We start from the raw sequence: 18411 nt of genomic DNA, 5'->3' as shown, positions 1-18411 counted from the left end.
TCATATATCAACTTCTTATTAAGCATTCATACAAATATTTTTATACTTATGATAAAAAAATATTATAATAATTTTGATTAATTATGAGAGAAAGATTTTTTGTAATTCAATAATAAGAGAATGGATTTTTTGTAATTATAGTACAATGGTATTATAGTAAATATTTATAAAAAATGAATATTTTTATAATTATGATATAAGAGCATAATATCGATTTAAGAAAAAAAAATATTTTCATAATTATAACATGAAAATATTATAGTAAATAATTATAAGAGAAATGATATTTTCGTAGTTATAATATGAGGATATAAAATTTAATTTAAACACTTATCAATTTATTATCAAACAATAAAAATGGTAATTTGATCATTTTTAAGGAGATTATTTTCAATGTATGTGTAAATATAAATTTATTGTTTCCTTCTCGTTTTCTAGAATTTATTTATTTATTTTTTATCTTAACTTAAGCAAAACTCGTCGTTTTACTTTCATACTAAATGAAAGAAAGTAGGGTTCATCAAAGACCCTATCAGTGGATTATTTTCAATTATATGTAAATTGAAATACGATAAAGTATAGAAATGAAATTTTTGTTTCCATTGGCACAAGTAATTAAGGATTAGGATTTGAATATAAAATATTTAAATTTAAATTTTTATAATATTTTATTAATAAATAATTTATAAAGTCAAAAAATTTTAAAAAATTTATATATTTTTTTTGTGAATTAACGACTTCCCCTAACTAAAAATAAAATTACCTCTTCTGTTCTTAAATTTTTTTCGATAAAAAAAAAAAATCTTTGTATCACTTCCCAATGGAATCTATGCTGAATTCAAGAATTTATGCTACAAAATTTTCTGTGGTTCATTAACTTGAAATTAACTGGTTTCTTCTTTTTTTTCTGAATTGAATAGCAAATTATCTCCAAATTTCTTAATTTCGAGTCAATCAAAATGCAATTATGAGAGGCAGTCAAGCAGTTAATTTTTTACAATCTCAAGTATAAAAAAATTTTAATTTCAATAATCAACCTTGAATTTTAAAAGTCTCAAATATCAAAAAATCAAGTCAAATAAATTATTTTTATCAGCTTTTTGGCCTTTTCGTGATTTCATTAATAGCATGCTAATAAAATGCAAAATGTAAAAAAAAAAAAAAAGAAAAGGCAATAACTCTGTTCAATTTTTCTTTTTGCACTAAATCTCAAATTTCTTTTCAAATGCCTTGTCCATCAATTCTCTTCCCATTTCATGGCATTTTAAGTCGGAGAAAAATCTTACCTTTTTAATGCGGTTTTCATATATCTCGGTCTTTCAAGTTCTGGGTTTTCAACATTTTACTTGAATAACCGTTATTCTTGTTTATAGGCTTTAGGGGTTTTTACATGAAACCCTAACCTCCTACATCTTTTTTTTTTTTATATAGTTTTCTTTAAATGGGCATTGAGTTTTTAGGGTTTTAAGTTTGTAAATTTCATCAATGGGTGCTTTAGTGAGTAATTGTAAACGCGGTGCTGATGAATATTTCAATTCCAATTTCAGTCACAAAAGCAAAGCCCTGTATTCAAATTCCCTAGATTTTCAACTTTCTAAAAAAACCCAGATTTTATTTAATGAGTCAAAGCCCAGAAAAGGCAATTTTATCCTTGAACGACACTGTTACGAGAATCTCTTGTTATCCAGAAGCTAAGCTTCCTTTTCCTAGAGAAGTTCACTCTCCTGTCAGACACCTTAAATTTGGGTTATCAGTTTCAAATCCTAATCAGGATTAGGTTAAAAGCTGTATGGGTGATTTATTGACTCGTAGATTGAGTAAAGCAAAAAGGCAAGCTTTCGATTTTCTGAGGTACTTTAAGAAGGAAAAAGAAGTGATTTTTGTGGAGGATGATGAGGAGAAAGAAACAGAGGTGGTTTCAGATGATTGTAGTGTTGAAGAAGTTGAGGTTACTGAGAAAAGGAAGAACAATGTGGACGAGGAAGAGAGGCATATTCAGCCATCATCTTCATCTGTGGTTACTGAGTTGAATAATGGAAGTTTGAGATTGGAGAATGCGTTGGATATGTTATCATTGAATCAGGAGGTTTCCAATGTGTATGATTTAGAAGCTTATAAGAAGTTGCTGAAGAGTGCAGATAGGAGAAGTAGCAAGTTGAAAGATGAGAAGCGTATAGCTGGACTTCAAGCATTGAGACCTGAGAAGAAACTAGAGGACGAGCCAGAAGAGGTGAAATTGTTTTGCTTGCTTAGTTTTAATTGAGTTGCATTTGCATTTTGTTTAGAATGATTGGCATTAACATTGTCATTGATCGAATTTCAGGTGATACCTCGTGAACCTTTTATCCCTCTTACAGAGGAGGAGATGGCTGAGGTTTCCCATACTTTTTCTGCAAAAAACTGGTAGTTAATAAGTAATAATGCATGTCTTAGCATTTGATTATTTGATTGGATGTCACTTGTGCTATAACATTTTTTGTGCTTGCTTTTGCAGGAAGAAGATATTGGTCTCCCATGAGAACTCAAGCATTGATATTAGAGGAGAAGATTTGCAATGTCTGAAACCAGGCGCATGGTTGAATGATGAGGTCATTTTCATTTACTTTCAGTGTTATATACTGTGTTGTGTATCTGCAGATGGTAATCACTGGAAGGATTTGTTAATTTGTCCACATTCAATGCGGGCATACTGGAATTAAGTGAGCTGGTAATCTGGTTTTAACACACACGTAATTTCTCTTTTATAGGTCATTAATCTCTATCTTGAATTATTGAAAGAAAGAGAAAACAGAGAGCCGAATAAGTTTTTGAAATGCCATTTCTTCAACACCTTCTTCTATAAAAAGGTAGTTGCTTGCTCTTGTACCTTCTTCAATTTTTGCTTTCCTTTCTTTGCTCTTTCATGTAAGTCTTTGTAACTATCAGTTTTAAACTACCTTTTCCCTTCTGAATTGTGATGCTTAGTTAGTGAGTCCAGAGAGTGGCTATAATTATAGAGCCGTCAAAAGATGGACTTCACGAAGGAAGTTGGGGTACTGCCTATTTGACTGTGATAAAGTAAGTATTTATCTTTTCTTTCTAATCATTTGTTTTGCATGATTGAACATTGTATTTATCCTTAAATCAATTATTCCATTTTGCTTAGATATTTGTCCCCATACACAAAGATATACATTGGTGCTTGGCAGTTATCAATAAGAAAGATCAGAAGTTCCAATATCTGGATTCACTAAAAGGAAGAGATGCCAAAGTGCTGAATGCACTGGTATGATTTTCAGTGAGATGCTTTTCTTTTTAGATGTCATATTATTTTGATGCATGTAATTAATTGATTCAAAGTGCATTATGTAGTTTAAATGTAAGAGGATTTGGAGTTTAAGATCCTGTTAATTGCAAGACTCCTTGCCTGGCTAATTCTTTATGCTGTAAAACTTTATCATGTAATTCATGATAATAGGGTTTGCTTTTGCTTCCAGCTCACCCTTCCCACTCTTCGCCCTATAAAAGAATATCATCAAAGAGGAAATACATATATGATTTTTGGCAGCTCCGCAAAACTTGTTTAATATTGGTTGTTATGTGACAGGCAAAATACTTTGTTGAAGAAGTGAGGGACAAGAGTGGAAAGCACATCGATATAAGCTCTTGGGAACAAGAATATGTTGAAGACCTTCCCGCGCAGGAGAATGGGTGTGTATTCCAATATTTGTTGCAGTCATGTTTTAGAGATCAATGCTCAGAATTCTTCTTAAGCTTATTGCATGAAGAAATAACTTTTACCGTTAAGTAATTTAATGTATGGTAGCTTTATAGGTATTTGATCCTTTTTGTACTAACCCTGTACGGCAATTGGTTCCAAAAATTTGATGGACCCAAATTAATGTAGTATTTACATTATCTCCCCCCAGGGTGCTCCTATTACTGCTAGTTTGATGGTGTCATGTGCCTTTTCTAATAGAATTTGAATTGTTTCCCTAAACAATTTTCTTGATGTACAGGTTTGACTGTGGCATGTTTATGTTAAAATATATCGACTTTTATAGCAGAGGCTTAAGTCTGTATTTTGACCAGGTAAGTCCATAGAAAATGATTTCTTATGCTTGTAATTCTCCTTTTATATCATTTGTTCTGTGATTAAATTGCAGTACTTATGTCGATAGTTATTGGGATGTAAAATGTGTTTTCCATCTGCCAATATATGAGGAGAGGCAGAAGCACATATTAATGATGTTCACACATGCACACACATTATGTTTGCAACAAGAGGTCTGATTATTCATCTTTGATTGTGGAGAAAAAATTTGAAGAATTTCTTTACTGAGGCATCCAGACTGCTCTTATGCAGATTGCTGCCGAGAAGACATTTTTCTGGAGTTTAAAGCAAATCATGATCTGATGTCGTCTTTGAACTGAGTAGTGATTTTCCCTGCTTTTGTAGGAACACATGCCCTATTTTCGTTTAAGGACAGCCAAGGAAATTCTGAGATTGAGAGCTGATTGAATGAAAGTGCGAATACACAGTGGCACCGCATTTTCAGGTTTTTTATTTTTTTTTTTACAGGTATGCGTGTTTTTGGTCTTTTATACAGCCAGACTTTAGAGTTACGAAATATAAGATTTAGTTTGTTATAATTGTTGTTTGTACAGGTATCCCTGCTTGTGTAGTTTTGGCTACTAAGAAGGCATTTACTAGGGAGTTGGAATAGTACTTTAATTATAAATACAAGCCAGGGGATGTAGGGAAAGGCAGCACAATTTTCTGAAGAGTAGATGTCTTGGAAAGTAATAGGTTTTTGCTTGTATCAAAGGTCTCTCCTCTTTCTTTGAACATCTTCCCATATCATTTCCTTTTGTATACTAAAATTAGAAAATAATTTTAGTAAGATTTAAGTCATTCACTTTAAAGATATTTTTATCATAAAAATTTATTTTTATGACTGTGAAGAGCAAAATTTGAGCTGCATACAAAAAATTTCATTTGACATAACTCGCAATTTATTAAGAACAAACAATCATATTTCTTAAAGCTAGAATATTACATGCACAAGTTGCTTTTGAGGTGAGAAAGAAAAAATACTTTTTAAGAAATGTAAATGGAAAAAGAGAAAAAAAAACACTATTTTCCTTTTTCTCCTTTCCTAGAATGACATAGGAAAACATTTCCTTTGTCACAACTGAAAAAAGAAGGCCACAAATCCATACCAATCTCAACAAGAACACTTGAGGTTCATCTAAACAATGCATTTTGACAAGTAAAGGATCACATAAGGATGCACCTGAATCATCACCATTGCTATTGTATCAGCAGGAAACATTATGTGAACAGCAACATTGATGCCTGCAAGAACGAGACCAAGATTTGTACATTGCTTAATTTCCTCTCAAGACCCTAAAATAGCTCCATGCATTGACTGCCAGAACCGAGTAGATTCATTTAAAAGAGACAATTTATCCATTTTTAGCAATTCTTATTTTAAATGTCCATCAGGACAAATAGTGCCATAACAATCTACATGAGAGAGGAAATTACAGGACAGGGTCTGATGCAGAGAACAATGTGTTGCCTTAACGAGGAACTCTCTTCCTGCTCAGTATCTCCTGCTCTTTCAGTCGATGCTGGAACCTGGCAAGGCGAGCTTGAAGGCTGACCAGACCAGCAGCCTTGCGTGAAAGCATAAAGCTCAGCTGGGTCACATAGTTGTCAATGAGGCTGCCTGGTTGATCCACCTCTGCCAAAAGCTTCATTTCCTGTTAAGATAGACGCAAAACAAGATGAACAATGGTTTAATTGGTGCATAAATATTTGAAAAAAAAAAGAAAATGATATTCTCCAGCTTATTCCCGTGGGTTTAGTAGCATAGTTCAGAGGGAGCATGTCACAGAAAATAACTTAAATCCACCACAAAAAGTAGTTGACTTTCTGCAAATCACTGATGAGCAAGGATGCCAAACTCAATTCCTTGCCAAGTATAATGAATGTAAGTTCCTTATAACATAAGTACTCAAAAACGAAAAATTTTCACCACTGATCAAGTGCAAGTTTACTTACTTCACGAACAATCTCCATTGTATCCTCAATTTCTTTTCTGTGAGCAGCAATCAGAGCCTCTTCCTCCTGCAACAAACCATAAATATACACAGAATGAAGAAAATCCTAAGACCCCCAATATGATAAAACAAAATGAAACATATTGATGATGGCATACCTCAAGTATTGCATCAATATTCCCATCAGAGGGAGGCTCAGGATCATATTGTCTTCGTCCAACATTATTGTTGTTCTTATAATTAACAGCATTTGCCAGCCTAATGTTCATAGAGGAAAAATCAGATCCCCCTCCATCTGTCTTGGTCCAATTCCCTGTCTTCTCCGATTTTTCTTCTCTTGTCACTTTTCTACGAGGTGGTGATACCTTCTGCACTTTCTCTTCTGTATCAGCTGAATTTTGAAAATTTGATGAGTAAACTCTTCGATTTGTAGAACCACCATAAGAATTATTCACTTCAAACTTCTCCCTATCTGTTGGGCCAGAAACCATTCCACTTTCCTCCCTCTCATTGAAAGGGTAACTTGGCAAAAAAGTTGAGGGTTGGTTGTCAAAGTCAACAGTGTAAACATCTTTCTCTACAGCCCTTCGACCTGTATCAACAACTTTTACTTCTTGCAGTCGCTCATAAGCATCTTCTACATCTGCAGTAGCTGACAGAGAAGATGCTGAAGAGGCATCCTTATTACTTGGTGGTAAAGAATTTACAGCCTGATCTTTTTTGGGATTACCACTTTTGGAAAGACTTTTAACCCTGTTGATTTGGATAACAATAATATTTATTTAGTCAAGTACAACAATTCAATCTACGGCAACACAGGAAGTCCTTTTTGTGGAGGCCCATTATAGAAACAAACATACCTATCAGCATATCTCAGAGTATTGAGAGTGTGTTCACATGAACCTGCATTTGGAGAAATACACGAGATCATAACTGTCCTTGAGTCACCAACAAAAGAGTCACGGAGCACTTCAGTGAGTTTGCTCCCACGAAATGGTATATGGATCTGGTCATTGTCCAGAGCACGAATGCACTCCTTAAGAGCCAAAAGGCTCTTATTAATTTCTGCACCCTCAATCCTGGCAACAATTCAAACCGGTGATATCAGAACAAGCCAAAAATGAACCCGATGGGGAGAAAATAATGATGTTAAGACAGTTAACAAGCTGGCAGAAAAAGCCAAACCTGTATATAGACCTTTGGAAGAGGTTTCTGCACCCTTTTTACCCACAGAAAAATTCGAAACTTACCTAGTTTGCCGGTCATTGTCAGTGGTGTCTGCACCTCTTTCACTGCCAGCAAGATCAATAAAAGAAATCTTTCCCACAACCTTCCCACCTTTAGACTCATTCCCATCATTGTTGCGCTTGGACTCCTTTATCTCAGGATGCTTCTTGATGGCCAGTTGTAAAATAGCATGTGACCTTGAAGATTCCTCATTTGCACCAGTAGATCCTGTGCTTCTAGCAGCATTTCCCCTCTCAATGCATTCCTTCACAATTTGCACGTCTAACACCTCAAATTCTTGCAGTCCAACAATGCAGACTTGTTGTCTCCCATCTTCTCTCATACAAAGTTTCCTATTCGAGAACATTTAGATTATTCAGTGATCTAATTGTTACTAATATGTATATGCATCCACATGTACCCTAGAGATACATGTCGAAAGAAAAAATGTGTGCTTGACATAGGACAAATTTGCTTAATAGACAGTCAGACCAGCAGACATTTCAAAGTCATTACACATCATAAATCAACCACGTACTTTTAAAGAACAAAAATTTATAAAAAAAGAAAACGAACACATCAATAAGCAAGGAAAGAAAAAAGGAAAATACTTTCTATCAGTCAGAAGGTCAAAGAGTTTTCCACCATATATCTCAAAATAGCTAAGCCACAATTTAAATCTCTGATTGCGATAGACCGGCTGATGCAAGAATCTAATAAGGTCTTGTGCAGCTCTGAGAGGTAATGGTTGCATTGTGAATGTCTTGCCACTACCTGAAATCAAAAATATATTCCATGATACAGTGCAGAAATTAGCAACAATGCCATGCAACCATGGAATGGAAAGACAAGGAGTTGTGCAACAAGAATAATGACCAAGGAAAATGGGAAAATGACTATCATGTGATTTTTTTAGTTTAGAACAGAGTGTTCTCTTTTTTCAGGAACTAGTTGTTCTCCTAGCACTAATTCTCTCATCAACCTAATCAAGCATACACTGTCTCTAAATTCCAAAGGCCAATCATACGCATCAACTTTCTAGCAATAATTCTAAACCTCCTAAAGAGTTTCATCCCGTATGTTTAAAATACAACAAAATAACATGTACATCATTTAACGAAACAATTATGGTTCTCACTAGAATCTAATTTCTTCCTAACTCTTTGAATATTAAAGAATGATTTGGGCTCTATCAATAATCTATGTAAACCAAAGGGAACGTTCTTGATAAGGCATAAGGTCAAATAAGCAAATGTCAAACAATGGAATAGAAAAAACAAACAGAGAGCTATACTTTTCACATCCAAATACAATTCTCCTAGAAGTTCTGACAACTAATAATGAACCAAAAACTACCACTTTAATCTTCATGTAGAACATATAGTTCAGAAAAAACTGAAAGGAATAGATGCCTAGGTGCTATCCAAGATGCATGTAGGCTTTGATGTTGTAAATTTTCCTTCTAACATGAATATAGCCTTTTCATTTTAGGGCCATAAATATAAATATAGCTTCAAGCATACAAAAATAGAACATAATACAGCACGTGTCATTAAGGAAGAAAATTTAAGGAACTCTATGCACCTGTTTGCCCATATGCAAAACAAGTGGCTTTTGTTCGCTGAAAAAGGATGGGAATAATTGGCTCAATAGTAACATGATAAACCTGTTGAAACAAACAAGAAATCAATCTTTATTCTAACAAATCAATAAACAAAGAGAAGATGAACTTTGGTCATAATATACTCGAAAAATTATTCAGAATCCATGTTTGGCTACCACTAGGGCAATAGATTTCAACTAAGAATTACCTTGTCATTGGTAACATGCTCATCCAGAACAGCATCAAAACAGAACTCATGCTTCTCTACATAGGCTGTCAAGTCCACCTTTCACATAACAATCAAAACAGATATAAGAAAGAGAAGAAGACAACATATCAAACAAGCACACAAAAATAATAGTTCTAAAATATTCATCTCAAGAACACATAAAGATGTTGCAATAACTTCTGTGAATAAGGGACAAACCTTTAGCTTAGGTTCATGGACAGTTAAAGCATTATCACTCACAGTTACTATATCATCCTCCTTCCGAGAAATCTCCTTCTTGTTTAATGGTCTTTTACGTACCTTATACCACATGTAAGACAAAAATTCAGCTTTCCTCGAAATTTAAAAAGCAAGGCACATAACACTGTGTCATGAACATGCATGCATGCATACAAGCATCAACTATGCCCAGCCAAAATAAATTATAAAACACCAAGGCAAGATAACAATGAAAGCAAGAACAAGATATCAAACATAAACTTTAATTTAAGCAAGGAAAAAAGGATGTCCCCATCTCCATTGTGGGGTGAGAGATGAGAGAGAAATGAAGCACCATGGCTAGAAATTAACATACCACAACTTTAATCTTAGCAACATTATTTTCCCTTGGGCTGATTTCTTTTTCATTGGTAGAGAATAATGAAGCGGAGGCATCAGCATCACTTTGCTCTTTTTGCTGCCAGCTAGTTGTCACATTAAATTCATTTTCAAATGCTTTATTAACACCAGGAATGAATGGTGATGGCTCAAAAGGTTCTGAGATAACATGCTGCAAATAAATCAAATCAAAATTTATTTCCAAAGGAAAGGAAAAAGATGCTCACCAAACTTAAATTGAAGTAAATTTTCAACTGAATTTAAAAATATATCAAAAGGGAACAACATTTAGAAATACCTTAACATTTCACCACAAAAGTGAAAGAAAAACAGTAGAGTTGCATGAAATCAATCTAAACTTCAAGCAATCAACAATTGTGGAACTCTCCTGCAAAACTATGTGCATTGCCCTATAACCATACCTCAGACAGAAGCTCTGTATCATCCATAGCATGAAGATCCAAAAGCCCAGCTCCAAAATCCCCCCTGAAATCTGGCGAATAGAACCCATCAGATGAAGCTGGGCCTCCTGAATTTTGGGCAGTTGGTGTGTATGGTTCTGACCCAGATTCTCCATTAAAATTGAGGTTCCTCATTAATTTGAATTGCCTCTGCTTCTCTTCTGCAGATTGAGCTTCATAACCCTTCAAATAGTGTAATAGTAACTTCTCATTATCTCAGAACATGTAAATTGTAAACCCATTTAAACATATAAAATAACCACAAGAGGAAGTATTTAAAATACAGACAGTTCATTCCAAAGGAAATAAAAACTAATAAACTCAAGGGAAAAATAAGGAAACAAGTATTGGAAAGATCAACTAATCATAAACTCAGAACTCCAACTTTCTTAAAGGCTCACCACCTTACTTTCAATACTAAAAGTGAATTTTTCATAACTTCATGCAAAAGAAAAAAAAAAAAAACACAATCCATCAACTCGGCATGGAATACAAATTGCAAAAACGACATGTGATTAGGTGAAGAACAATGCACAAACTTCATAAACATCTCCCTTAATGAAAATGCAAAAGCAAAAAGCGTGTTCACTATAAATTCATCAAAATTGACAATCTAACGTAAATTTAAAGCAATTAAAAATAGGATTAACCCAACCCAAATTGCATGCATCTGAATGGAGCAATGAAAAGGTAATAATTGAAAACAACAGAAAAGATAAATAAATAAATAAATACACATGGAAATTCAAAGCAAAGCGTTGGTTACCTGCCTGAGGAGAGTGGGAAGGAGGCGTTGGTCGATGGCCGTAGAAGCCAACGGAGAGGCCAGATGCTGCAATCCAGCAGACTGCAACCATCGCGCCATAACGGCATCACCGGCATCGCCAGCGGGACCCGCATTGTGCAAGGACCCGCCGCCGGCGTGTTCGTATAAAGCCGTCGCTGCAGCATTGCTTTGCTGCATCTGGCCACCCATGTGGCGCTGCGATCGCCTTTGCGGAGCCAATTTTTAAGATCTGTTTATCAACGCTACCATAAAAAATAAAAAACCTCCAAAATCAAAATTCATAAATAATAATAATAATACTAAAAATAAAAAAATTAAAACATAACTGAATTTTACTTACAAAATGAAGAAAATCCGAATCCGAAGTAAAACATGAAAGTAAATTCTTCGAAAATGCGATTTCCAATAATCCTTGCAATTTTATTAACCCTATCGCAAAAATGTCACTGAAAATTCACGCGTTTAAATTATAAAAAAAAATTAAAAATAAAAATTACCAGAGAAAGAGGTAAAATTGAAGAGAAACGCTGGCGATTCAAGATCTGCGATCAGATCTAAAAGAGAAATAAAACTATAAAAGCAGAAACAATGATTTAAATCGATTGTACGGTCGCTTTGATTTTATTTATTTCATTTCCCTTTCTCTCAAGAGAAATGAAAAAAATGCGATGAAAATTGAAAGCAAAACGAGAGACAGGGCAAGGGTTTTTTTTTTTTTTTTTTTTAATTTGGATGAAATTTACAGAGAGATACTAAGATTATATAAAATTTGATCAGTAAGATTTGTTTTTTTGGTAACGTCTTGGGTTTTTTTTTTAAATTATTGAACGGCTAGGTTGAATTGTTACAAGACTTAAATGCCCTTATTTCAGTTTTTTTTTCATGATGACAAAAATGCCCTTTATTGAAAATTTTTGTGTTATAGTTTGAATAATAATTTGATACATATTGGTAGAGTTTTTAATTTTCACAAGCTAAATTAAAATTATTCCCATTTTTTTATTATATTAATTTATAATTTTTTTAAATATATATCTCAAGAATCTGTATTGATTTTTAATTTTATTGGTGGAATTTAAATTTTCAATTGAAAATATATTAGAAAATTTTATTCTTAAGTGAAATTTATTTTGATTTTGGCTTGAATTGAATTCCTTTTAAAAAATAAATATTTTATTTTATTTTATGTTTTAAATAAACTAAAAGTTTAAAAGAAAATTATGAATCTAAAATTTTTTTTATTCATAACCTTTAAAATTTTGATTAGCATGTATATCTTTGGAATCTTTTAATATGTAAATAACAAGATATTTGTTTTGGTTTGATTGGTTTAGATATTTTTCAATAAATTGTGAAAACTTTGGTGGGCATTTCAACTAGCAATGATACGAGACATGAAAGAAATTTTATTGTGAAGATAAATGCCAAAAATAAATAGATAAGGGTAAATTTTAGAAATATAACATTTGAGTAAGGTTGAAATGAAAATACTCATAAGATTTAAAATATGACACTTAATTATCTTATAATTTATTTTATTATTTTTTCACTCAAAATTGTTATCTTTTTCATTTCCTTTTATTTTTTAATTTTTTTCATTTCAACTTCATATTCTCTCTCTAAAAATTTATTTTTTCTCTTTAAAATCAAATCAATTCTTTCTCTAACTTCTCTTCAATTTCTCTCTCTAACCAAACCAAACCCCTAAGTATTCTCCAATTCTCTTTACTAACTTTAAACTTATGAACAAAACCCAAAAATCAATTAAAAAACCACCACCAGCTCCGTCATTGCATCAACCATGGCTTCTTTCCTTCTTTATGTGGCATTGTTCTTCTCTTCTTTTATTTGCCTAATATCCAACAAAATATCAGTATTTAATAAAAGTTACCATTACTTTCTTCTTTATTTGAACACTCCAAAACACAGATCAAAACCTAAAACCTTTTAAATCATCTATGCCACTGTTCACCACTCAATAATTTTAAAATAATATTTTTTATTTTATTTCAAAACTTAAAAAAGAAGAACCTCACAATAAAAAAATCAAAAACTTTTATAATAAAAACTTATTATTTTGTTTTCGATTTTTTGTGTGGATATTTTACTACTAATTTGTGTGTTTATGATTGCTTGTTGATGGGTGATTGTTGATTTTACATTGTCAAATAGATCTTTTATGGGTTTAGTTAGTTGCTGATTTTGGGTTTACCGATTGCTGATTTATGTTAAGGCTTTATTGGTGGATTTTTTGCTGTTTGTTTTGTGGAATTTGGTTTTGAATTGCTTGCTAGTTATTTATTTTGTATTGTAAAATTCGGATGAGTTCTGGTTGTTGAATTGCTTGAGATTACTCATAGCCCAAAATTTATTCTTTTTTGGTCCTATGCCTGTCTGTATTTTGCCCCTATTTTCTCAATTGTCTAGGCTTTATTGAATTAAAAATATTGTTTGCTGTGAATAACTTTGATTGAATTTTTGGATTGACAAATTTATTTTTTCTCTCTAAAACTAAACCATTTCTTTAAAATTAAATCAAATCAAACCATTAGAGAGAGAATTTGTTTGATTTAAGAAAGAGAAATAATGAATTATTAGAAAAAAATAAATTGAGATAAAATAATTAAAAAAATAAAAAATAAAAATTTTGAGTAAAAAAATAAAATAAATAATAGAGTAATTAAGTGTCATGTTTTAAATCTCATTAGATATTTTCATTTTTACTTTAATCACATGATATATTTTTCAAGTTGACCCATAATATATCATTTATATGGATGGTAAGTCATTGTAATTATGAAGAACTTGGTGGTCAATTTGGTTTGATACATGATTGAAGTGCCAAAATTTTAAAATTTTAAAATTATCCCTAAACTTTTGATCTAGTGGTTATCGTATTTGAGAAACATCAAGAGTCTGATTTTGAGTCTGATTTTTTTCATTCTCTTTATTTGTATTAAGATTTTACCTTCTTGATATAAAAAAAAAAATTCAAATTAGTCGATGCATGATGGCATCCTTGAAAATATATCATATTTTATAATTAATTAATTATAATTAGCATATAAACTAATTTTTTTATTTAGGTACAAACACGTGTACTTTTAAAGAAAGTTGTAATGCATATTTGATTTTGTTTTGAGTTAAATATACTTTTTTCCTTTTAAATTATATCATTTTTGTTAGATTAGATTCTAAAAAATAAAAATTTGTAATTATCTAAATATTGTTATTTTAATCAAATAAATGATGTGACATAATTGTTTAATAAAATCATTTATGTGACAAAAACACCGTGTAATTATGGCACAAATCATGTCATTTTTATTTTTGTTTTTTATTTTAAACTTAAAAATATATAAAAAAAAAAAACAGATTAGGAGGGAAAAAAATTATAAAAAAAATGAAAGAAAGAGAAGGAAGGAGATGGTCGAGCAACCGCCGATCGGTAAATACGAGAATATTGATGTTGAGATTTCTCAAATCAAGCGAATCGATATTGGTTGCAACAAGTCCAATCAGAATCGATTTGCTTAGTTCGAGGCAAATTGACATTGATCTTCCTCAAATCGATTGATCTGTCCTCCATCCCGACCATTTCCCTTCTCTTTTTCTCTTTTTTTTCTTTTTCAAATTTTTTTATTATTTTTTTTAATTTTTAAAATTCCTTTTTGAAAAATTTTCTATGTTTTTAATGAAAATTCATATTTAATATTTAAAAAACTAATTTTTTAAATTCATATATTTTGTAATTTTTCTTTTTCTTGAAATTTTTTTTAAAAATCTATTTTTTTTAATTTTTAGTTTTTCTATTATTGATACGGCAATCTACATGTAATGATGTGGCATTATCATGTTTGCTTGCCTAACATTCACGTGACATTTGGCAATTAATCATTGGTTTTAAAAGCCAAGTCATCATTCTTAGCAATGATTTTAGTTAAAATAAATAAAATATCTAATTGAATGAAACTTTAAATATTTAATTATGAGTTTTTATTCTTTAAATACTAATATAACAAAAATGATATAGTCGAGACAAATGTATAGTTAACCCTTTGATTCAATCATTCAACTTAAATTCATGCAAACTCAAAATCAATATTTATCAAAAAAGGAAAACGTGAGTAAATTGCATTAATATTTCTTAAATTTGTTGTAAAATTTCATTTTCATCTTTGACATACAGAATTTGATTCTTTTTATTCATGATATTTTGAATTTGTTTCGAATCCATTAATTCATCCATATTTTATTAGAATTTAGATACATATATAAACAAAATTTATCACATGATGTTTTCATCGATATACACTAATAAATTTTAATCAAATCTTTATGGTACGTTAATTTATAAATTTATAATAAATTCAAAAGATTTTTTAAAATTATAAATAAATAATAAAATTTACTCAAAAAAATTAACCGCGCTCAATCCGGAAAACTTCATTCAACCAAATTGTCATTTTGTTAGTATTTTAATTCATGTTTTGTTATGTAAGTAAACAGGCTGCTGCCATTGTTTCCATGGTATGGAGCTATGAAAACAAGTGAGTATCTTTTTAGCTGCTGAATTCCAAATCCGATACCCAAATTTGATAGTTTAGAATCATTATTACAAGAATAAGAGTGTCAGAATTTACTGAAGTTGATGGTTGAGTAAATTCCATGTAAAATGTGACAATCATGTTAGGATTTTACCCATAGCTGGTTCTGAATCTAAGACATTTTTAATCTTATATTAGAAGAATGTATGAATATGACATGATATATATAAAGATTTAAATTCAAATTTATGAAGTATCTTTTATAAAATAAAATCATAAAATTTTTAAATTAAAATGAATAATATCTCACAAATTGAACGTGAATCTTCATAAAAACTCATGTTGAGCAAATGCACCACTAATTTGCGCTGCTCAGTATGAATCATCTTGCCAGGGCACAACCAACATGTCCCATACTATCTATCTGACTTGCTCATCATGTATTCCAACCCAATGATAATTCTGTTGTGCAGAGACAGGTTTCCTCACATTACATTTTTGTTTTGGGTATTTGCATAAATTAGTAAAGATTTGAGGTTTTCAAATGATGAGAGCTAGCTGAGATCTTATTTTTAGTAATCCTTGCTTGTTATTGTCAAGATGCACCACCTTCTATAAATTTAAGATTTGGTTGATGAGTGTTGTTTATAATAGGGTGTTAATATCATTATAGTACGCACCATATTATTGGTCGATACATTACAGTTATGTTAAAATATAATATATTTAAGATAATTTTTTATCAGATTTGATATCAAATAATATTGATTATTTTTGTTGGGTTCAATTGATTTTAGTGAATTTCAATTAATTAACCAATTTCGACTAATATATGATTGTGAAATATGTTTTTAATTTTTATGATTTATTTTTTAAAATTATTTTTTACCAAATAAAAATTTAAGAATGAAATAAAACCTTTAAACTCTTTTTATTTTTTTAACTTTGTTTTTTCAAAATAAATGTTCATATATATTTTAATTTTTTTTAAAAAGCAACAATGGTCTTTCTCCAAGGTTTAAGAATCTTGAAGTTAAGGTTAATTTTTTTTATCTCTTTATTTTTATTTTAATATATTTTTATATTAAAAAATACTCATTTAAATATCATGTGAGCAGATTAAGTATTTAAAAATATCATAATAAATTGATGATATTATTTTTTATAAAACTTATTTATTTGATATTTGAAAATATTGCATATTAATTTTACATATTGTAATTAGTATTATTATGTGAAAGTTTAGGTATATTTATAAATATATTTATATGAAATCGAAAAACCGAAAATAATATGTTGAAACAATTGGTATTAACATATATTAATTTTTAAAAAAAATCAAAACGTTGTCTAGTACAATATTAATAATCTTGGTTTATAAGCACTTGTTAAAATTAGTTAAAATTTTTACTAATGTCTAAAGTACATTATTTTTTTATATAAAAATAATGGAAGAAATAATGACAACAACAATCTAAAAGTAAAAAAAAAAACATGTTGTCTTTTAGTAAGTGAATTTTATGTGATACATATAAAATAAAATTCATTGAAAGATTTCTTTTTAACCTTATGCATTTATTTTAATTTGATAAAAAAATACTTTGAATGAAAATTTTTTTTAAATAATAACAAATTAAATAAATATTTATAAATATATGTTAAATGGACCCATTAAAAAAATATTTATTAGCCTTAGAAGTTAGAAATATGTTTTTTATTTTAAGGTGTGTTGTTTTGGTCATTGTGGCCAACATGAAGAAGCTTGATGGCTGATTGGATCTCAAGGTGGGTCAAACTAAAAAAAAAAAAAAAAAAACCTTTTTCAATGCAGCCTAACCTCGCCTAACTTAATTTGAATTACACTTCTTTAAATCATTGCTTTAACTTAAAGCATGTGAGGGTGAGATATAATAAAGTTTATCAAGGAGTTATTAGTAAAAAGAAGAATATGCTTATATGGATCTAAAATTAATTTAATTTTATATAAGTTTATATTTTGTTAATTTGATTATTGAATTTTATGCTTTCCTCATATAGTTGTTATATTAATTCGATAATAATAAAATTTTAACCGATAATATATATAAAAAATATTATTCCCAATCCAAATAATAAGAATATTAGATCGATTCAAAATTTTATATGTACAATAAATACGAATAAATTATCAAATTTAATAATCATTTGTAAAATATTAATTATATATAAAATTATAAATAGGGTTTAAAATAATTTATTTTACATCGATATAATTTAATCTCTTATCATTAGTAAAATATATATATTTTGAATTAAAGTGTATTATTTCTTGATCAAATTAGCTAATTTGACATCATTTCTAGTATACCAAATATTTAGTAGTAATTATTAATTGATAAAATGGCAAATTAACTCAATAGAGATGTTACAAGCTTTTTATATGGTAGTAAGTCATTAATCAAATCAAATCAATTAATATTGGAGGTTTTGTCATAATGTTGTCTGATTTAACCCATGCTTATCAACTTAATCAACTAGATTTGTTTGGCTTACTTAGGAAGTAGAGCAACTTCAACCTCCAAAGATGGATTTGTTTCTTGCCTTAAAAGGGGAAGGATACTAAGATGAATGATATTAATCCTATAATGAGGCTTAAACTTTTTTTATAATAAAAGAAACAAGACTTAAACTTAAAATATTAATATTATAGCACTTGAACATTTAATTCAATAATAAATATATGTTTGAAAATCAAAGCTCAAATTTTGCTCAAAATTTTCATTTTCCGATGGTCAAAGACAAAATTTAACATTATGAATTTGTCATATCAGATTAAGAATTATTCTTTTATAAACAATCGGTGAAGCTTTTAAAATTTATAAGTGGAATTAAAATATTATCACATATATTTTTTTAAACCTATGTTAACTTAT

At 30.0% G+C, this 18411-nt stretch overlaps 1 protein-coding gene and 1 pseudogene across 7 annotated transcripts; one reads left to right on the top strand and one right to left on the bottom strand.

Moving 5' to 3' along the window:
• Positions 1 to 1168: 1168 nt before the first annotated feature.
• Positions 1169 to 4764, top strand: LOC111292884 (ubiquitin-like-specific protease ESD4; annotated as a pseudogene). The gene is made up of 9 exons (XR_016328525.1): positions 1169 to 2230; positions 2324 to 2403; positions 2495 to 2588; positions 2748 to 2846; positions 2965 to 3057; positions 3146 to 3265; positions 3587 to 3690; positions 3999 to 4071; positions 4439 to 4764. The product of XR_016328525.1 is annotated as a ubiquitin-like-specific protease ESD4 (transcript).
• Positions 4765 to 4959: 195 nt separating this feature from the next.
• Positions 4960 to 11686, bottom strand: LOC111292860 (kinesin-like protein KIN-13A). Of its 6 annotated transcripts, none has more exons than XM_022885479.2 (15): positions 11450 to 11686; positions 11289 to 11381; positions 10932 to 11194; positions 10127 to 10348; positions 9682 to 9876; positions 9306 to 9407; positions 9087 to 9164; positions 8860 to 8941; positions 7887 to 8049; positions 7299 to 7628; positions 6909 to 7127; positions 6207 to 6801; positions 6050 to 6115; positions 5531 to 5748; positions 4960 to 5338 (listed from the first exon to the last, which is right to left on the bottom strand). In XM_022885479.2, the coding sequence occupies exons 3-14, from the start codon at positions 11139 to 11141 to the stop codon at positions 5566 to 5568; spliced, it is 2445 nt and encodes an 814-aa protein (XP_022741214.2). In that variant the 5' UTR covers positions 11142 to 11194; positions 11289 to 11381; positions 11450 to 11686; the 3' UTR covers positions 4960 to 5338; positions 5531 to 5565. The 6 variants fall into 6 exon arrangements, with proteins under 6 accessions (XP_022741214.2, XP_089601225.1, XP_022741221.2 ...); XM_089745099.1 differs by having other exon boundaries at positions 10936 to 11194; XM_022885486.2 differs by having other exon boundaries at positions 11293 to 11381.
• Positions 11687 to 18411: the final 6725 nt, after the last annotated feature.

The sequence above is a fragment of the Durio zibethinus genome, chromosome 16 (assembly GCF_047325235.1).
Source record: "Durio zibethinus cultivar Kanyao isolate XHJ-2024 chromosome 16, ASM4732523v1, whole genome shotgun sequence".
Classification (NCBI taxonomy): Eukaryota; Viridiplantae; Streptophyta; class Magnoliopsida; order Malvales; family Malvaceae; genus Durio; species Durio zibethinus.
The sequence above is the reverse complement of the archived record's forward strand: the minus strand, read 5'-3'. Positions and strand labels throughout refer to the sequence as shown.